Source organism: Musa acuminata, chromosome BXJ2-1 (assembly GCF_036884655.1).
Source record: "Musa acuminata AAA Group cultivar baxijiao chromosome BXJ2-1, Cavendish_Baxijiao_AAA, whole genome shotgun sequence".
NCBI classification, from domain to species: domain Eukaryota; kingdom Viridiplantae; phylum Streptophyta; class Magnoliopsida; order Zingiberales; family Musaceae; genus Musa; species Musa acuminata.
Genome location: NC_088338.1, coordinates 15305657 through 15327420, shown reverse-complemented (window position 1 = coordinate 15327420; position 21764 = coordinate 15305657). Strand labels below are relative to the sequence as shown.

The 21764-nt window shown below is 42.3% G+C and overlaps 1 protein-coding gene across 3 annotated transcripts; it reads left to right on the top strand.

Moving 5' to 3' along the window:
* Nucleotides 1-1372: 1372 nt before the first annotated feature.
* LOC135599002 (formin-like protein 18) lies at nucleotides 1373-20933 on the top strand. Of its 3 annotated transcripts, XM_065093618.1 has the most exons (18): nucleotides 1376-1957; nucleotides 2652-3352; nucleotides 10124-10345; nucleotides 10418-12165; nucleotides 12254-12383; nucleotides 13159-13230; nucleotides 13600-13698; nucleotides 13855-13896; nucleotides 14204-14284; nucleotides 14366-14416; nucleotides 14523-14604; nucleotides 17604-17698; nucleotides 18307-18378; nucleotides 18452-18568; nucleotides 19738-19806; nucleotides 19903-19969; nucleotides 20273-20629; nucleotides 20721-20933. In XM_065093618.1, exons 1-17 carry the CDS (start codon nucleotides 1885-1887, stop codon nucleotides 20431-20433), a joined length of 3882 nt encoding a protein of 1293 aa, XP_064949690.1. In that variant the 5' UTR covers nucleotides 1376-1884; the 3' UTR covers nucleotides 20434-20629; nucleotides 20721-20933. The 3 variants fall into 3 exon arrangements, with proteins under 3 accessions (XP_064949691.1, XP_064949692.1, XP_064949690.1); XM_065093620.1 differs by lacking the exon at nucleotides 2652-3352 and having other exon boundaries at nucleotides 1374-1957; XM_065093619.1 differs by lacking the exons at nucleotides 17604-17698; nucleotides 19738-19806; nucleotides 19903-19969; nucleotides 20273-20629; nucleotides 20721-20933 and having other exon boundaries at nucleotides 1373-1957.
* Nucleotides 20934-21764: the final 831 nt, after the last annotated feature.

Here is a 21764-nt window from a genome sequence, read left to right as displayed (position 1 = left end):
TAATTTGTTAAAAATATAATATTTGACATATTCCGCCGAAATCCTTCTTTTTTTGGTGATGGAGAGAGAACATTGATGGAATCACATGATTTTTCTATTTGTATATATTATATGAAATAATAATAATAATAATATTATATTTCTTTATCAAAGCCAAGTATCAAAGAAAGGGCAAAAAGGACATTTAATAAAAGAGATGGAGACAATCTACAAAAGTATGGTACCAGGTTTTCTACCTAAATCGACTTCTTTTAACAAATAAGGGACCCACTTGTGTCCCCCATCGAGGGGCACACGTGCCGCAACTACCCGTGTCAGTCACTTCATCATGAAAAGCTACCATCAAGTAATAATAATAATAATAATAATAATAATAATAATAATAATAATATTATTATTATTATTATTATTATTATTATGAAGTATGAAAAACCGTTTTTAGATTTGGTCATCACAAATTTAAAACGAAGGTGTAGACGATTAAGACAAAAAAAAAAAGAAAAAAAGAAAGATTGATATTATTTGTCAGTCTATACAAGTGCCTAGTAAAGGGGAAAGAAGGGTAGTAATTGACGATGGTCACAATTAATAAAATGATCATCTTAAAAAAATAATATGTGAGAATTTTTTAAACTTTAGACCGTCGGTAAAAATATAAAATTAAATTCTTTTAAAGAATTTTTCGGTAATAATAAGAACCTTTTTCTTAGTTGCAAACAACGAAGAAATTTTTTAAAGGGTTTTTGAAAACTCAGATATTTGGGAAATAACATAATTATATATTTTTTTTCGGTAAGAAGTGAATAGCTAATTGATTGATTTGCTATCAATAGCTAATCATAAATCCTAAACTCTCAATCACATTTATTAGCTAAACTAATGAAAACTTTAAGATTAATATCCCTATGAAAATTTCATATTTATTTGTTTTAATTTAAATAAAGAAATATATAAATAACATTCCAATGATAATTAATTGATTTTAATTTAGGGTTTAATTAATCATCTAATGTTAGTTGAATCATGGAAAATAAGCCACATTGAAATATATGTTTTTCTAATATATTTTGCAGGGATATATGCTAAACTTAGAATTAGACGGATGAATAATGATCACTTTCACAATTTTCTTTTATCTTAAGTTTTAACCATTAACTTACTCGTATCAGTGCTAGAATAGGTTTAATTTCTTTAGGAAACAATTTAATTTTTGGTTGTAGTCATATTTAACAGCACCTCTCTCTCTCTCTCAAAAAAAAAAAAAAAAAGAAAAAGAAGTGGAGGAGAGTAGGAAAAATGGTGCGTACAAATATCAACAGCATCACATGAGAACAAAGAAGAAGAAGAAGAAGAAGAAGAATTCCACACGTCATCTCTGCAGCATAGGCAAAAGGAAGGGATACGGGCGGGTCGCTGAATCCCAGATCTCCTTCTTCCTCCCGACGATTTTAATCCACCAACGATTCCTTCCTCCTAAAAATGTGATTATTAGGTGTTGATTACTCGCAAAAGATTATTATTATTATTATTATTATTTTTTTGTTTTCTCCATATCCACAAAAGGAGAGGGATTAAAGTAATAGGAGCGGGAGAAAAAAACAAACACAAAAAAAAGGCGCAAGCGATTCCTTAAAGTTGCAGCAAAATCCATGCTCTATTTCCGAATCCACACTCCCTCTGCTCCAAAGATAAGATTTTGATGGTGCTTTCCCCCTTTGCCCCTCCCATCTCTCCAAATGTTTCCGAGATCGTCAGGTAGGGGCGAGAGAGAGAGAGAGAGAGAGAGAGCTGCCATGAGCTCTACCCTTTCGCCTAGGGTTTCTTGATCTTGCCCGATTGTTTGGTGGCATCGGTGTTTCCGTTTGATTCGGCTGGATCTTGACGATGGCGCTGTTTCGGAAGTTCTTTTACCGCAAGCCACCCGATGGGCTGCTGGAGATTTCCGAGAGAGTCTATGGTATGCTTCTGAGACCTGACCTCTTGATCTCTTCAAACGCTTCTTTTTTGACAATGCTGCACAATCGAGTAGATCTTTCTGGACCTTCTGACAATAGTTTGTGTGATTTGTCCGTGACTTGTGACTTGCGATTCATGACTAAAGGTTGAATCTTTATCATACTTTGTAATTTGTCATTTCGTGTTTGATGTCGTGGTGTTGCAATGGAGCTCGCGGTTGCCAACTTGACGCTCGTCGTTGTATCATGTGATACGAACTCTGCGGTTTTCAGTTCACTAATCGAGAAGTGCATCCATTTGCACTTAACGCATTACCTCGAAGGACTTGAATCTGTCCACTTATAGCAAATTCTTCATTTGGTGCTACGTTTTCTCTAAATTTTGATCAGAAAGTATCCCTAACCTGTGAAAGGAGATCAAATAACTGTGTTTGATGAAATAATTTTTAGTTGTATTGTAGAGCCTATAAACATCAATGTCTTGGTGAAATCGCCATGCAGCATCTATTTTGATGATGTACCCAAGTTTCCCTTGTTTAAGTCAGTTTCAGTTGCCAGTTTCAGCATCTAATTCTATATAAGAACCATCCCCTTTCTAAACAAAACCTTGGTGCATATGATACGGGCTTAAATGGAGTAGTTATGTCTGATAAATTTTGCTTGGGAGAAATCAGCTTCTATTAAATGGTTTTGCAGTGTTTGACTGCTGCTTCACGACTGATGTATCGGAACAAGATGAATATAAGGTCTACATTGGAGGCATTGTGGCACAGCTTCGGGACAATTTCCCTGATGCCTCCTTCATGGTGTTTAACTTCCGGGAGGGAGAGACTCAAAGCCAGATTTCCAGTATATTGTCAGAGCATGACATGACTGTGATGGATTATCCAAGGCAGTATGAAGGATGTCCGCTTCTCACGATGGAAATGATTCACCATTTCTTGAGGTCAAGCGAGAGTTGGCTCTCACTGGGTCAGCAGAATCTCTTGTTGATGCACTGTGAGCGAGGTGGCTGGCCGGTTCTAGCTTTTATGCTGGCAGCGCTTCTAGTTTACCGCAAGCAGTATGCAGGCGAACAGCGGACATTGGACATGATCTACAAGCAAGCCCCTCATGAGCTCCTGCACTTTTTGTCACCACTGAATCCACTGCCTTCCCAACTGAGATACTTGCATTATATATCAAGGAGAAATGTTGGTGCTCAATGGCCTCCACTTGATCGGGCCCTTACTCTGGACTGTATAATCCTTAGGTTTATCCCTGACTTTGATGGAACAGGTGGGTGCAGGCCAATATTTCGAATTTATGGACAGGATCCTTTTATTGCTTCTGATCGGACTCCAAAAGTTCTATTCTCAACACCAAAGAAGGGCAAACTTGTTCGGTTTTACAAGCAGGTAATATTCTATGTCCTCTCTGAAATTAGGTGTTTCTTAAAATGTCCAAAGATGTTTTATAAACTTTTGTCCTTTTCTGTTTGTATCTTTTCTTTTATGGTTTACACTAACTGTTACTATATTGTCATGGCCTTAGCTGGAATTGCCTAAGGCGTGAGGCACCCTTGCGGCCAAGATGCGAACTTAGCTTGCGTTGCCTAAGTCGCGAGGCACCCTTATGGCAAAGACGCGAACTTAGCTTGCGTCGCCTAAGTCGCGTTTCACCCTTGCGATATTGCTCCGCAAAGATCAGCCCACTTGCAACCTCTCGCAGGTCCCGAAGGACCTGTAAAAGAGAAAGTTGATTAGTTCGAAAGAACGAGCGACGAATAAGTCTCGACGTCTCGCGAAAAGGGGAAGCTTCACAAGCAATTCAACGAGCACCTTGTGTGCACAAGAGAAAAGAGGGAGAGGGAGGAAAACAAGGACTTTAGAGGGTTGAACGAACAACTGCAAGTCCGCAAACAGTTGCTCATCGGGTGCCGGGGCGACAACAAGTTCTCGTCAAGGTAACGTGCGAACTTGCGAAAGGTTGTTCAACGCCCGACACTATACCGAAGCCCCATCCACCCCTGTGTCACCTGGGGGGTTCAAAGGGGCTGAGATGGCTGATGTTTTGGTGAGCGGAGGCGGGCTGCAGAAAACAGCCCGCGGCACACGAAAACGGAGTTGTTTTGGGCTGTTTTGGGGCTATTTTACTCGATTCGGTGAGCGGTCACTTTGTAGTGCTGCAACTTGTTCGAACTTATATTTTTACAAGCAAAATGACTCAAAACCAAGGCAAAACAGACTGCCAAGTAGCTGTACATGTAGATGAGAGCGACGAACGGTTCGTTGAACGGAGTTGTTGCGGGTGCGCGACGATCGTTCGTGACATTCTCCCCCACTTAAACTGTCGACGCCCTCGTCGACGCTTGTTTGTAGTTGTTGATGATTGCTTCTTCATGTCGTTGGGCGTCTTCAGGCTCCCAACTAGCTTCAGTTCGGGGAAGTTTTCGCCACTTCACGAAGTACTATGTTTGCTCAGCTCCATTGGGTAGCTTTATCTTGCGGTCCGTCAGAATAGTTTCAACTCGCTTCTCGTAGGAGGCTGTGATGGGAGGTAGCTGAGTTGGAACACTTCGGGAAGCATCTTGCGGATCCGAGTGGTAGGCTTTTAGGTTGCTGGCGTGAAGAACGTTGTGAATTTTGAACCACGCCGACAGCTGCAACTTGTAAGAGACGTTGCCTACCCTGCTGATAATTGGGAAGGGCCCTTCATACTTGCGCACCAATCCTTTATGGATTTTGTTCCTAAAGAATCGGAGTGATGCTGGTTGGAGCTTTACCAACACCAAATCGCCAACCTTGAACTCTTGCGGTCGCCTTCCCAAGTTTGCCCACTTCTTTATCCATTTTGTCGTCTTCTCCAAGTAAGCCCGTGCGATATCTGCATTTCGGTGCCACTCCTTTGCGAAGTGGTAGGCTGACGGACTACTCCCAGTATACCCAATTGCCATGGTGTGAGGAGTTGACGGTTGTTGTCCGGTAATGATCTCGAAGGGGCTCTTGTTGGATGCAGAGCTCCGCTGCAAGTTGTAGGAGAATTGGGCAATGTCCAACAGCTTCACCCAATCTCGTTGGTTGGCACTCACGTAGTGCCGACGATATTGCTCCAGGAGTGAGTTTATCCTCTCAGTTTGGCCATCCGTCTGGGGGTGGAGACTTGTGGAGAAGTATAACTTGGATCCCAACAGTTTGAATAACTCGGTCCAGAATCGTCCCAGGAACCGAGCATCCCGATCACTGATGATATTGTGCGGGACTCCCCAATACTTTACCACATCCTTCATCATCAGCTTAGCCGCCTCCTCTGCTGAACAGTGTAGGGGAGCAGCAATGAAAGTTACATACTTTGAAAATCGATCGACTACCATGAGTATCGATCCGAGTCTCCCTACTAGTGGCAAGCTCGATATGAAGTCTAAGGAAATGCTCTCCCACGACCTTTCTGGTACGGGCAACGACTCCAAAAGTCCCACCGGCTTTCGTTGCTCCGCCTTGTCTTGTTGGCAAGTGAGGCATGTTCGAACATATTCCTCCACATCAGTCCCCATCTTCGGCTAGTAGAAGGCCCTCTCCACGAGAGCCAACGTTCGATGAATACCTAGGTGTCCAGCCCAAAGGGAATCGTGACACTCTCTTAAGAGTTCACGCCTCAAATTGTCCACTCGAGGAACATAAACCCGATTCCCTTTTGTGTACATGAGTCCCTCCTGGACCCAAAATTGTCGTGCCTTGCCTTTTTTGATGAGCTGCATCAGGAGAACTGCCTGGGGGTCACCATACAGTCCATCCCTGATCCTGGAAAGGAAGTTGGAGTGCAATTGACTTGCTTGGCCTCCGCCCTCCAATTGTACGGCATTCACGTGCTCCACTTTCCGACTCAATGCATCGGCCACAACATTTGCCTTCCCAGACTTATACTCCATTGCCATATCAAATTCAGCCAAGAAGTCCTGCCACCGTGCTTGATTTGGGGAAAGTTTCTTCTGTGTTTGGAAATAGCTCAGAGCGATGTTGTCTGTCCTCAGCACAAATCACGATCCGAGAAGGTAGTGTCGCCAAACTCGTAGACAGTGGATCACCGCTGTCATCTTCGTCTCGTGCACTGGATACCGCTGCTCGGTCTCGTTGAGCTTGCTGCTCTCGTAGGCCACCGGATGACCTTCCTGCATGAGTACTCCCCCAATAGCGAAGTCCGAAGCATCTGTTTGGACTTCAAAAGGCTCCCCATAGTCTGGCAATTTGAGCACTGGTTCTTTCATAACAGCAGCCTTCAGATCTTGGAATGCTATTTCACATTTGTTCGACCACTTCCAAGGCTGCTCCTTCAGTAACTCCGTCAGTGGAGTTGCACGCTTCGAGTACTCCGCTATGAAGCGTCGATAGTAGTTGATGAAACCAAGGAAGGATCTCAACTCTGGCACATTCTTTGGAGTTCGCCATTCCGCAACCGCTTGCACTTTTGATTTGTCCATGCGAATGGAACCATTACCGATTCGATGCCCCAAGAATAAGATCTCCGTTTGGGCGAAGTAGCATTTCTCCCTTTTTACGAACAAAGTGTTCTCCCTGAGAACCTTGAAAATTGTCCGAAGGTGCCGAACATGCTCCTCGAGCGTTTGGCTGTATACGACGATATCGTCTAAGTAGACAACCACAAACTTGTCCAAATACTCCTTGAATAGTTGGTTCATGAGAGTGCAGAACGTGGCCGGAGCGTTGGTTAAGCCGAAAGGCATCACCAAGAACTCAAACGCTCCATACCTGGTCACACAGGTAGTCTTCGCTTCATCGCCTTCAGCAATGCGCACCTGCCAATACCCCGACCGAAGGTCGAGTTTCGAGAAATACTTGGCTTTGCCCAACTGGTCGAACAAGTCCGCGATGAGCGGGATGGGATACTTGTTCTTCACTGTCACTTTGTTAAGGGCTCAGTAATCGACGCATAGTAGGAGGCTCCCATCTTGTTTCTTCTGGAAGAGAACTGGAGCTCCGAAAGGTGCTTTAGAGCTGCGGATGAGACCACCGCTTAGCAGTTCACCTAACTGCTTTTTGAGTTCTGCCAACTCTGGCGGGGACATGCGGTAGGGTGGTCTCGCTAGAGGTTTCACTCCTGAATCCAGCTCGATGTTGTGATCCACGCCTCTGCGTGGTGGAAGAGTCTTCGGCAACTCGGGTGGCATAACGTCATTGAACTCTTTCAGGATGTTCGCCACCACAGCAGGTTCTTGAATGGCCTTCTCGTCGAGTGGCTCTAGCTTCATAGCAGCCACGAATGTTAATTCACCTTTTCGCACCCCTTTCTTGAGTTGTAATGCCGATATGTGTTGGGGCTCCTTGGTTCCTCTCCGAGAGACAGGAACCACGCAGGGGTCGTCACCTCCCATTATACACAGGGAGTTCAAGAACGGCATTCGCACCAACTTCGCCGCGTGCATGAACTCCATTCCAAGAATCACTTGGAAGTCGTCCACTGGCACTGCTATCATATTGGTGTTCTTGCTCCATGTCCCGATTTTGATAGGAACTCCCTTCGCCAACCCGGAGATTTGCCTGGCCTCCGAGTTCACCGCCTTCATTCGGCTTGGGCTCTTCTCTAAGATCAACCCAAGTCGCTTTGCTTCTCGATCGGCTATGAAGTTGTGGGTAGCACCCGTGTCCACCATTGCACGGGTCGTTTGGCCATTTAGTTTGATGTCCACATACATCAGCTCACTACTTCCTGCTTTTTGTAGCTTTGTCTTCATGTTCTCCCCCACTTGACCCCGCATGGTGTTCAACAAACACATTGCTCCCATCCGGGGTCCTTACGACTCCTCGTCGTCGCTGCTGGATTCAGAACTGCTCGAACTAAGAACAACAGCTTTGCCCTTGTCCGATCAGGGGTGGATGGAAGTCGTCAAAGCATTGAGTGCCTGTTTTTGTGGGCATTCCCTCACCATGTGCGATCCTCCGCACAAGAAGCATCCTTCAGGTTTTGAGGCCTTGCCTTTCGGGTTTGGCCCTGTGTGGGAACTCTTCTTCTTTTGTTCGTCCCCGAGCTCCTTCCCTCGAGAATGTTTTGGAGGGCGATTGCCTGAAGATTGTTTCCTTCTCCCTGGGTCTTCGGAGGAAACAAAGTCGGCGAGCCTTTCTGCAGCAGCAATTGCCCCGACCACATCGGTGACATTCCTTCGATTTAGTTCCTGTTGAGCCCATGGCTTCAAACCATCGAGGAAGCTGAACAACTTGTCCTTCTCGGACATGTCCTGTATGTCCAGCATTAGTGCAGAAAATTGTTTCACATAGTCTCGAATGGTGGTACTCTGGCGGAGTTGTCTCAACTTCCTTCTTGCGACGAACTCTGTGTTCTCGGGTAGGAACTGAGTTCTCAACTCTCGCTTCAAGTTCTCCCATGTGTCAACCCGACATCGACTTTGTTGGATCTCCTCCCAACGGGTTCGCCACCAAAGTTTCACATCTTCGTTCAGATACATTGTTGCTATAGAAACTTTGATATCTTCAGAATCCCTCGTAGCTCAAAAGTATTGTTCCATGTCGAACAGAAAGTTCTCGAGTTCTTTGGCATCTCTGGCCCCTCCATATCCATGAGGCTCGAGTGCCCTCAAATTTTGTGGTGGTGCAACGCGGGTGTTGCTTCCTCCCGCATTTAGTGCTCTTGTGAGCATGGCCACCCTTGAAGTGAGTTCCGCCACAACTTCCTACAGGTGTTGCACGGAGTCTTTGGTGTCATCTGACAGTCGGTCGACTTGGGCCTTGACCTTGTCGATCCTGGACTCCGCTTCCTCTTGCGAGCTCTCTACCCCAACAAGCCTTTGTTGGCCATGGTAAAGTTCCTCCACGCTCGCTTTAAGAACATCTAGGTGGGTTTCCGCTGTTGTGAGTCTCTCCTTGTGACTCTTTTTCCCAGTTGGCGCTCTAGATTGCGCCTCCTTCGCTTGCGGAGAGTAGCCAACTTCTCGCTCATCATGTTCGCTGCCGCGCTCCTCTTGATCGGCTTCAATAGCCTGAGAGCGAGTGTGCACATGCAGCCCACCTACGGCTGCTTGGGGCAAGGGTCCGGCTTGCCCCATCTTGCTTGATTCGCCATGATGCTTTGCCATGGCGAAGTTGCGAAGTTCCTTCGCTGCTCGCTCGAAGTGCTTGCCCGCTTTGATACCACAATGTCACGGCCTTAGCTGGAATTGCCTAAGGCGTGAGGCACCCTTGCGGCCAAGACGCAAACTTAGCTTGCGTTGCCTAAGTCGCGAGGCACCCTTACGGCAAAGTCGCGAACTTAGCTTGCGTCGCCTAAGTCGCGCTTCGCCCTTGCGATATTGCTTCGCAAAGATCAGCCCACTTGCAACCTCTTGCAGGTCCCAAAGGACCTGTAAAAGAGAAAGTTGATTAGTTCGAAAGAACGAGCGACGGACAAGTCCTGACGTCTCGCGAAAAGGGGAAGCTTTACAAGCAATTCAGCGAGCACCTTGTGTGCACAAGAGAAAAGAGGAAGAGGGGGGAAAACAAGGACTTTAGAGGGTTGAACGAACAGCTGCAAGTCCACAAACAGCTGCTCACCGGGTGCCGGGCGCGACAACAAGTTCCCGTCAAGGTAACGTGCAAACTTGCGAAAGGTTGTTCAATGCCCGACACTATACTGGAGCCCCATCCAGCCCTGTGCCACCCGGGGGGTTCAAAGGGGCTGAGATGGCTGACGTTTTGGTGAGCGGAGGCGGGCTGCAGAAAACAGCCCGCGGCACACGAAAACGGAGCTGTTTTGGGGCTGTTTTGCTCGGTTCGGTGAGCGGTCGCTTTGTAGTGTTGCAACTTATTCGAACTTACATTTTTACAAGCAAAATGACTCAAAACCAAGGCAAAACAGGCTGCCAAGTAGCTGTACATGTAGATGAGAGCGACGAACGGTTCGTTGAATGGAGTTGTTGCGGGTGCGCGACGATCGTTCGTGACAATATGACATGCTTAAATTAATTTCAATGACAGTGAAGATGATGGGCATGCTGTGACTTGTAACCAATTATTCCCATTAAAACAAGAAGTTGAGATTCTAATGAATGCAGACCTTGCTTTTTTATTGAACGGTATAATTTAAAGGAGTTTAATGTGTGTAAAACTTGTCTTCAAATGCCATTTCCCAGCTTCTACAAGATCCTGTTTCAATATTTTGATCATTTCTGTTGACAAATACAGGAAGATTGTGAACTTGTTAAAATCGATATTCATTGCCATATTCAAGGAGATGTTGTACTTGAGTGCATCAGCTTGGATGAGGATCTAGAACGTGAAGTGATGATGTTCAGGGTGATGTTCAATACAGCCTTCATTAGGTCTAACATTTTGATGTTAGATCGTGATGCAATTGATATCTTGTGGGATTCCAAAGATAGGTTTCTAAAGGATTTCAGAGTTGAGGTCTGTTCTCTTTCTATTCTTCAATGAATTAGTCCTCCAAATTTGTACTGATACTCTTTTTTCTGTGGGAAGGTAATTCTTTCAGAGATGGATGCAGCTAATTCACTAACATTGTTAGAATTTACAAGTGGTGAGGAAAAAGAGGGACTTCCAGTTGAAGCATTTGCCAAAGTACAAGAAATGTTCAACAATTTGGATTGGCTAGAAACAAAAGCGGATGCTGCGACGAAGGTTCTTCAGCAGATAACTTCATCAAAGAATTTGCAAGAGAAGTTGGATGCAGTTTCTCCACAGAAATTAGAAGCTGATGTTATGCTAACAAAGTCAAGTACTGATGTCCTTCATGAGAAAGTCCAATCTGGTGAAACCAATGATAGAAACAAGAAACCATTACCCTCTTCTCCTAAGAATCTGCCTTTTCCACTTAATAGAAGTTCTGATTCAGTTACAAAGAACCAAAATACTGAACTTCATGGTCTGCAGATCTCATCACATCAACCTTCCCAGATTAAAATAATATCCCAACGAATCCCAGCATCTCGATCGACTCCTGTGTTTTCTTCTAATTCTCTGTCAGGTTCCCATGTAACTGTTTCAAGATATCATAGTGCACCTTCAGCTCTTGGAATTATGGCTCTGCTGCATGACCATGCTGAACCTGATAGCTCTGAAGTTACTCACTCAACAAAGTTAGCTTCATCCCTTTCAACCAGTTCAGCTTTTGGATCCAATATTTCTTTGGAAACAGCACATGGCCTGTCATCATCAGGATCGCAATTGACATCTTCAGCTAGCTACGGAAAAAAAACTTCGCCAGTTCCTGCTGGTATATGTCCTCCTCCTCCTCCTCCACCACCACCACCACCACCATTGCCACCATCACCACCACCATCATTGCCGCCGCCACCACCACCACCACCACGGTTGCCGCCAACACCATCACTGCCACCGCCACCTCCTCCTCGTCCTGCTGCTACAACTGATGCAGAAACAACTCTCAAACCACCAGCACCACTGGAACCTCAATCTAGGACAATTGGAAGCTCAATTCCAGAAGTCCCTTCATCACCTGCTTGGAAGTTTTCAACTTCAGCATCACATACTTTCATCCCTTCCCTACCTTCTCATTGTGGAATTCCTTCACAGTCTAATGATAAATCAATTTCAATTCCTCCTCCACCTCCTCCTCCCTTTAAAGGAACATCACTGGCCCCTACCTCTGCTTACTTGGAAAAACCTGCTTCTGCTACAGATGCATGTCAGGCACTCTCAAGTAGCATAACAAGCAAGTCAGTACCTAGTCCCCCTCCACCACCCTCGATGCCCTCCCTCAGTCCTCATACTAACCTTCTGCCCTTGAGAAAAACAGATGATACAGCTGTTATTCCTCCCCCTCCACCTCCTCCATGCCCTTCTCCTGGTACTGGTCCTGTATCTGCAACTCGAGCGCCACCTCCACCTCCACCACCTCAGATTTCATCAAAACATTCTGGTGATATTACTACCAAATCATCATCTGCGCCGCCTGTACCACCTCCTCCACTACCTCCAAGTTCCATGAAGAACGTTACTGCTCTTAACTCTTCTGGAGGCAGGGGAACTGCCTCTGAGGTTATACCTCCACCGCCCCTGAATGGCATGAGCTCTCTATCAGGTGGGAGAGGACGCGGTTTGGCACGGATGACAAATTCTAGGAATATGCAGCTTAATCAATTATCATCCAAAAAGGCTAATTTAAAGCCATTGCATTGGATTAAAGTAACAAGAGCAGTGCAAGGAAGCCTATGGGCTGAGTCGCAAAATCTTGATGAATTCTCGAAGTAATTAGCAATCTATTCTCATCGAGTGTGAAAGTTTTACTAATTTTTTTGGCTTTTCTTTAACTCGTTGCAATTCTTTTTGTTCTAGGGCTCCTGAGTTTGACATGTCTGAACTAGAGAGTCTCTTTTCAGCAGTAGTTCCAAACTCTGACCATCGAGGTTCAGGTTCCAAGTCAAGTGGGCGTTCCATGGGTCCAAAATCTGAGAAAGTTCACCTGGTAAACACCTGCTACTTGTAAGTTTAGGCATACAAATGTGTGGGTTTTACTGATATGGAACCCCATTTGTATCACAGTTTATCTAGTAGCTTCAATTTTCTTGCTAATCCAATGCATTGTTCACGAGAGCTCCTATAAAGAATTTGTTTTGCCATATTTCCAATTGTTCTCTAATCTACCTTGGCTCCAGTAGAAGGCTGCTGCTTGGTATTGCATTCTTTGATGCTACCATGAAGACAAGTGGCATCCTGTATATATGGTTATGTGATAATAAATTCAATTCATCAAGTTCTTATTGAAATTCTACTTGTAATTTAGGCAAGGAACTTGATACATCTTTTTTAAGTTAATGTTTTGTCCAAAACAAAAGCTAAATTGTTTGGAACAACCGTTGGTTATTGCTCACAGTTTTAATGACATTCCTTGACAGCATTGCGCTGGCAATTTGCATACCTGCACTGTGCTAAAATACCTTTGTGCAGATATCATGCTGCTAAACCTGTATGATTTTAGCAGAGGTTGGTGCTGTCAGCACATGCAATCTTCAATCCTAGTTACTTTTCAGTAAATTATGTGTGGAAAATGTGATTATAACAAGAGAATAACACTAGATATTGAAAATACATCATTTAAAGTGCATTATTTTATGTTTTTTAAGTAACTAACTGTGGCATTCTTGCAAAGATTAAATATGAGGGCATATGAGCGCTTTTAATGCAATATATTACAGACTTAAACGTGGTCTATGATTTATTCAGATTACTTGTGCTTGCAGATTGATCTTAGACGAGCTAATAATTGCGAAATCATGCTTACAAAGGTTAAGATGCCACTAAATGATCTAATGGTAAGTAGGTGTCAGCAATTGAATTCATCGCAGCTGTTACTTTAAAGTTTGAAGCTTACCTTTTTCATCAAGTCTTACTTTTGAGATATCTTTGTCCTATGTGAAGTGCAGATTTCCATCTTATTTACTTCTGTCAACTAGTTAGTCACTTAACCATGTGAGACAAATTGATGCTCGTAAAGCTGCTTTTTTTAAAAATGAGACCAGATTGTGACTTGGTATTTTGTATTATTGAATTTCGATGGCTTGAGTATTGAGACAGTAATATCTGAAGGCATGAATGTTCCATTACTATTATTCATTAGTTTGATCCTGGATTGTGACACTAAGTGATCATCCTTCTGGTTGTTCTCTGGTTTTGTTTCACAGAGTTCAGTACTTGCCCTAGATGATTCCATGCTAGATGTTGATCAGATTGATAACCTCATAAAGTTTTGCCCAACAAAGGAGGAAATGGAACTACTCAAGGTAATTATCTGTTGTGAAGCACCTCAGTTCTTCAATATGGATCATTTTGGCATTTACTGGTTTTGCTTGATTTTTTTCTTAAGTGATGATACATTTTGCCATTTCTTTGCTTCTTATGTTTCAGATGTTACCTGTTTTTGTTTTTATAATTTTCAGGGATACAATGGAGATAAAGAAAACTTAGGGAAATGTGAGCAGGTAAATAAGTTCAATTTGTTGCTGCTGCAGTTTATTTCAGTGGACATTGAAATCATGTTGACACAGATTTTCCATATAAATTAGTAGTTTAATTGCGACAAACATCAAAAGTTTTGTTTGTCTTCGACAAATTTCTCCTAAGTCAAGTTTTCTGTTATGTAAACATTCAGAAGTTTGAATTTGAAGCCTTATTGATTCTTGACTTGCATGTAATTGTTGAAGGTAGGAGTTGCATTGTCATGTACATCTGAAACAGTTTCTGATGTACAATTTTTTTGCTTGTTTCTCTTTCCCCTGAATTAACCAGTATTTCTTGGAGCTAATGAAAGTTCCGCGAGTGGAATCCAAGCTAAGAGTTTTCTCTTTCAAAATCCAGTTCCGATCCCAGGTTTGATCATCTCTTGTTTTTTTCTTTGTTTGAAACTGAGGATGTTAATTGGAATTATTTTCTTTGTATTTCCTCTTATAGGTTGCTGACCTCAAGGGTAACCTGAACATTGTCAATTCGACTGCACAAGAGGCAAGTCCCTTTTTCGCTAATTTTCAATTGACAGATTAACTGTCTAGGAACTACACTAGTTGGTCCTGAGATTTTATTGCTTACCATTTATCACTTCTATTCTCAGATCAGAAGTTCGGTTAAATTGAAAAGAATCATGCAGACGATTCTTTCTTTGGGAAATGCATTAAACCAAGGAACTGCCAGGGGTGAGTCAAAATTACAAACAACGGTTATTTAGAATCATCTTTAATTTTATTATACAAGTAATCATCTCAAATATGGAACACACATTAATAGCAAATGTTTGGAGACACATCGTAACACCCTCGATTTAGTCTCACATCAGAAATGTGTTAAGACTTAGATTAGCCGGTCTGAAGTTGTACTATTGTTAAATTGGACTTCAGCATTTTGGGCCAGAGGTTTAGGCTCAACAAAGTCAATAGGTTATCCCATCAGGTTGGATCGTGTGACACAGATGATGCATCAATTTATGCCCATCACATGGAGCAACCTTGACCTTGCATGGTGCTGATGTTGACCTTTTGTCTCTTGTAGGATACTGTACCTATGAAAATTCTAATTTAAACTTTCAAAATATCAAGAACTACAGATTTCTCTCTGATTCACCTGGATCCCTACACCACTTAATATGTGGGATGGACTTAAATCATTAAAAGGTGATGAAGCCTGCTCATGCATAAGTGTTTATCTTGTTTGGTAAGTACATAAATTATCACATATTTCTTTCTCATTTTTCTCCCAAGATTAGGTACCAGGAAACTTTGTTAGCTAAAAAATTGTATATTCATTTTTGTCATCTCTTGAGTGGTGATTTTCCAATCACATTGAAACTACATAGTCTGAGTCTCATTAAGGAACATGAACTTCATATGAAATCAATTGGTCAGTTTTCTCACTTGGATGAAGGGCCATGATACAAGGAAGCAGTGATTTAAAAAGCGCTAGGCGCCAAGGTCCAAAAACGCCCGAGGCGCTAGGCGCTCGCCCGAGCGAAGTGAGGCGCTAAAATATAAAAATATATAATATAATTAATAAATATAATTATTTAAAATTTTAAATAAAAATATGCTATTTTAAATAAAAATTCTAGTCGCGAGCAGAGGGAAGGCTCGCGGGAGGGCTTGCGGGAGGCGCGAGCAGCGGGAGGGCTCGCGGTCGCGGGAGGCGCGAGCAGCTGGGAGGGCTCGCGGGAGGCGCGAGCAACGAGTCGCGAGCAGAGGGAAGGCTCGCGGGAGGCGCGAGCAGCGGGAGGGCTCGCGGGAGTCGCGAGCAGTTGGAGGTCTCGCGGGAGGCGCGAGCAGTGGGAGTCGTGAGCAGAGGGAAGGCTCGCGGGAGTCGCGAGCAGCTGGAGGGCTCGCGGGAGGCGCGAGCAGCGGCAGCGGGAGCAGGAGCGACGAGCAGCGAGATCGGGAGTGGCAGCGGCAGCGGGTTAGGGTTGGGTAAGGGTTATATCGGTTTAGTTGGTTCGATTGAACCAACTAACAACCGAACCAGTACCGAACCAGACCTAAAATCCTGGTTCGGTCACTTGGTTTACCTAGGCGCTCGCCCGAAGCGCCCAGCGCCTGGGCTCGGGCGAGCGCCCAGGCGGCGCCTGTTTGAAGCGCGCCGCCTGGGACATTAGCGAGGCGCTCGAGCCTCGCCTCGCCTCGCCCGAGCGCCTAGGCGAGCGCCCGAGCGCCTCTTTCAATCACTGCAAGGAAGCATTCATTACCTGTTTGGAGTTTCGACTATAAGTAAATTTTTGAAGGAGAAATATTTATAATTATATAACAAGATGAGACAAATTAGAATTATGTCCATGGAATCTATTTGAGTTGCTTTGGTATGTTGTTCTTTGTGGTTAAGCTACAATTTCATCTGACAATTGTATGCCAATATTGTGACTAATGAGGCACAAAATGCTGACCACTTGGGTTCATCTAAATTACTGATAGCACTAGAATTTAATCTTCTCTAAGGCCAAACCCAGATTGCAGATAAGATGTAGATTGTAGACATCATTTTTCATGGTTGGTGTTGACACTTAATGTCGTCTTCATATACTATTAAATTTTGTAAAACAATCTCAGAAATAGTCACACCACGAGATCATGGGACTGGGGAAAGCAACACTTTTCTGGAATCTGTTAATCAATCATCAATGTTCATTCACAACCTTACTTTAGCTAAAATTTTTCTATCGGTCATCTGTGCAACTGGTTTTGCCAATTATCTTCCATAGTTTTGTATGATTTTTAAATTATTCTTTTTCGAAAAAGGAAATATTATATTGATTCTGGAATTAAGCATACAGACTCTTAGGAGGTGAATTAGCTCTCCAGAAAACATCATAGTTATAAACTCTAGCAAAATTAGCCAGGAGATGAGCTTTATTGTTGAGGTTCCTAGGCATGTGTAACCATTTAGTGACCTTAACAATGTTGGCTCAATACAAAATGTCTAGGCAAACATTCCTCAAGCACCATGGTGAAATGCAGCCTTCTGAAAGTATGTTAAACATTGTGAGTGAGTCAGATTTGATCCGAATATTTATCAGATTGCCGTGTTGAATCTTCAGCAATGCGTGTCTTAGAGCCAAACATTCAGCTTGCAGAGGGTCACTTGGATTTATAAGTTGAGCAGTCTTTGCAAATGATTTGTCAACTAGTCTCTGTTAATATGGAAGCCAGCACCTTCTTTGACATTGCTATAAGAGAAAGATCCATCACCATATGGAATGAACGATGTATCAGGAGAGTTAAAAAGAGGGGGCTGATTAGGGTGGTTAAAATCCCTTAAGTGTTTGGACGACATATGACTCTCATTGGTCAAGGCTAAGGCCTTAAACCAGATAGAGCTATGCATGATCTGGTGGTTGCGGTGGAGGCACTCATGCCTGTTCTTCCAATTTTGAATTTAGATGATACACAGTACTTAGATCATGGTTTCACTGCAAGAAATTAAAAAAAATTCCCTTTCATTAATCTCAATTCTGAGGGTGTCTTTAGATTTCTTGTTACTTATTTTTTTTGTAATGCTTGACAAAATACTTAATTAGATACCATCTGATGCTTTTTAATTGTGAGCTAATCCATCTCTACCAAAAAAAAAATTTCATGTTTCCTCTTAAATTATTTAATTTCTTGCAATCGTGGTATAAATGCCATGTTTTCTGTATATGCTATCCCTATATTTTCAGGTTCTGCTGTTGGATTCAGGTTGGATAGCCTTCTGAAACTTTCTGATACACGTGCACGTAACAATAAGATGACTCTCATGCATTACTTATGCAAGGTAGATTATTATCGTAACTGAGGTTTTTTTGGGCAAATTGCATATATAGCCTTGACTCTAGGTTCACTGATTATATGTCTGATGATTTAAGATTATTATAAAAAAATCAAATATTTTATTTGAGAAATTCAGTTATTTAATAAAAGTTTGTCTTTGTATATCAAACCAGTTTAAAGATATGTGCTTTGGTCCTAAAATATTGCAGTAAAATCAGAATCTAAACTTGTATTTTAAAAATATTGGGTGAGTTGAGTTGGATGCTTACTATTGGTGAGACATTATTAATTTTTTTTTTGGAAAGCATAACATTCAGATTCTAGTTTAATAAAATATACTGAAAAGTATCTTGAAAATTTACCTTCCTGTACTGTTTTCTGGTTGTCTTTTGCTCTAATTCCCCTTACCACAATGAAACAGAATATTTAGCTTCTTTATGGGATCTTGCATAATAGAATTGACATATCATTTTCATACAGATGAACGAGTTTCTACCTGCTTTGTTTTTTGTTTATCTTGTTGGTGTTGCTAAAACTTAAACTTATCCCAAATGGATTCTGTTATCATAGTTACCTTCCAATCTTTTATTTTTCTTCCTTGTCAACCTGCAGGTTATTGCAGACAAACTTCCTGAGCTTCTTGATTTTCCTAAAGATCTTGTTAGCTTGGACGTTGCAGCTAAGGTACATTTGGTTGGTCGTTGATATTTTATGTTCCTTGACTTCAAAATCTTAGTGAAACAATTATTTGTTACAGATACAATTGAAAACTTTGGCAGAAGAAATGCAAGCAATAAGCAAAGGCCTTGAGAAGGTTGAACAGGAATTAACAGCATCTGAAAATGATGGCCCTGTCTCACAAACTTTCTGTAAGGTATTGCTTATGATTATATAGCTCCTTCAGTTCATTTGCTAATCTCCCTCTAATTACCTTTCGTTAGCTTCAATTGCTCCTTAAGTTCTTGTCTCTGTTTAGATACCATCTGTTACAATTTCTGATACCTGATCATGCAAGATATATTGGCTCAAACATATTGGATTTATGAGCAATAACTTTTCTACAAAAATATGTAAATGTTTTACTAGGTTAAACCTGAATATAAGCTGAAGACCTGGGTTAGTATCATCTCATGAATGTAACAACAAAAAAGGTCAGTTGTCAATTATTAAAATGAGTATGTCAACAATTAGAGTTTCCTTTTTCCTTTTAACAACAAAAAGGTCAGTTGGCAATTGTTTCATACATGTGCTTGTTTCCCTTTTTTGTGGTTTCTCTGATAACTTATGTTATATTGTTTGCTTGCATATGGATGTCTTGAGATATTTTACTTAGAAATTTAGTTAGTATTTTTTATCTTAGCATTCATTTTGTCTGCACAAAGACTAAATTTTATTGAGGATCTTACATCTAAACAGATTTATATTGTGTATTTTACATGACTACCTCTTAGTCATCTTTTGCAAGCAAAAGATGGAAAGAATTGGATCTACCTTATGACAAATGAATTCAAGCAAATTACTTGATGATGCATGACTTTTTTGTTTATGGCTGACATTCATTTGTCAGTGGCCAGAAAACTGCATATAATTGTCAGTAAATCACACTGGCAATTTTCAAGTACAACACTATTTCTATCGGCAATTGAAAATCTAGTTAGTTCGCCACATAAGATGTAGAACAATGATGCTGAAATATCTGTAAATTGAGTTCCCTTTGACAAATGCTAATTGTTCACAGTGGCAAATTCAGGTTTCTGACCAAGGAAGTACCATCATGTAAAAAAATTGAGGCCTAACTGGATTCCTTACAAGATCCAATGTCAATTACTCAAAAAACAAAAATATCTTTATCAAACTCATAATTCATGGAATGTTGTTGTCTTGTTGATGAGTATCTTTGTCAGCCAGTAGCCTGAAGTAGTTATGCTCAGTTTTTCTGGATGCTACTGAATTTATCAGTAGGAATTTTGATGCAATATATAACTTACACAAATATTGTTTGTATTTTCCTTCTTGATCCATATCTTACACTGTTTTTGTCAGACCTTGAAGGAGTTTCTTGTTGTTTCTGAAGCTGAAGTTAGGGCCCTAACTTCACTTTATTCCAATGTGGTATGCTTTGATGTTACTGCTGCTGATAACTTTTCAGTCTTAAAGCACTTGTTATACCTATCCTGATTCTGACAAAATTTTGAACTCGACCTACAGGGTAGAAATGCTGATGCATTAACCCTTTATTTTGGAGAAGATCCTGCCAGGTGTCCATTTGAACAAGGTACATGTCATTCCAACCAAGAAATTACTGCTTGAAAATTCAACAAATGATCAACTGCTTGCTTCAGACTCTTTCCTGCATAGATGATACCCGAGTTCTTTCATACAAGCGTTTATAGATGCCCATGCTTGTGAGATGGCATAATTTTGCATTCCTTGCCACATCAAAATGTTTGCTTGCTCGCATGCAGCATATTAGCTGTATTATTATTGGTTGACTACTTTTGTATATCGAACTCAGCTAGAGAGCTTTGGGGTACATATCCTTATAAAATACCTGTGATTTTTATTCTTCATTTTGCAGTCGTCTCAACACTTCTCAACTTTGTTAAGATGTTTGCACGTGCCCATGAAGAGAACTGCAAACAGCTAGAGTTGGAGAAGAAAAAGGCACGTAAAGAAGCGGAACAAGAAAAAGTGAAGAACAGTCATACAAAGAAAGAGCCACAGAGTATACCACCATAACTGATGTCACCAACGCCTCTGACCATTAGATTATGCAAGAATTCTTCTCTATCATATGCAAGGAACCAATGGTAGCAGATAGAGAAGATCCTAACGGGACATATCCTATTATAGAGTATAGCAAAGGGAAACACCTTAGTCGATATTGATAACTCCAGAACAAGAAGCTTTCAAGAAGGTCCTTATTATTGATACGGTAAGCGTTTTACCACCTTTTAGCATCATTATCTGTGTTGATCTCGTCCGAACTACGATGCATTAAGCTCTTCTCTTATCTTCTTGTGCAGCTTGCCATAAGGAGAGAGGAGCTTGGAAACACAACTGGGGGGGGCTTTGTACAGATGACTAACCCAAACCCATCTACCTGTATGAATACTCTGTAGAGGTTTTTGTTTTTGTTTGTTACAGTCTGATTACGTGATGTTCACTTATCAAGATGTATATTCTTTCTTGTTTTTTTTCATAGATGATGATGATATAAAAGGAGAAATTTTGGTTGATGTAGTTTGATTAATTCATGTTGCTTGCATTTTATATAAATAGATAGGTAATTAATTAGAACTTTCAACTTTGACTCTTCGACTCTCTCAATTAACGGCTGTTTGTGCATCAGCCGTCATGCTCTGTTTCAGGGAAGCACAAAAACTAACGGCGCTCACTCTGGCTTTGACAGAGATGCAAAAGTATAATCGAACCGTTCAATGCCGTCCAGATACTGACGTGGATATCATCTTGACCGCTCGTGTTCGAATTCTACCCCCCTCCCCGCACTCTCTCTGACGCCTCGTTAACTGTTGCGTGGCATCGCGTGCTGTTTGAACGACAACCGCCGTGTAACTAACCAAGAAGATTCCAACAGAAAGGAATTAAGGGCGGAAGTGACGTTGTAGATCGAGTTCGGGAGATGGCCGACGAAGTCCCAAGAAGAGCGACGTCGGACGGGCTTCGCTCGCAGCTCGTCAAGCTCACCTCCCAACTCTTGACGAGCGTCGACGACTATCTCCGTTTAGGCGCGCCGTCTGCAAGTCGTGGCGGTCTGCCGTCCCCCTCTGGCCCGATCACCTCCCCACTCAGCTCCCTTTCCTCCTCCTCTACACCTCCGAACCAAAAATCCGATCCGTCTTTCGCCTCACCGCCGCCTCCGCCGGAAATATTCGCCCGCTACCTAATGCATCCAATTTGTCCTGCGTCGGCTCCTCCTTCGGTTGGCTTATTCTCTGCGGGGACTGCGGTCTGATCAAGCTCTTAAACCCCCTTACTAGAGAGGATATTCGGCTCCCCTACCTCCTGGGTTTCCTGTTTCATATTCTGATGCCGGGGGCCGATGAGGT

Bases quoted from the DNA above. Each gene is read 5' to 3' on its own strand.
- LOC135599002 (XM_065093618.1), top strand. From the start codon at position 1,885: ATGGCGCTGTTTCGGAAGTTCTTTTACCGCAAGCCACCCGATGGGCTG. The intron at 10,346-10,417 runs GTCTGTTCTCTT...TTCTGTGGGAAG, and splicing joins TAAAGGATTTCAGAGTTGAG to GTAATTCTTTCAGAGATGGA. The intron at 13,897-14,203 runs GTAAATAAGTTC...TGAATTAACCAG, and splicing joins ACTTAGGGAAATGTGAGCAG to TATTTCTTGGAGCTAATGAA.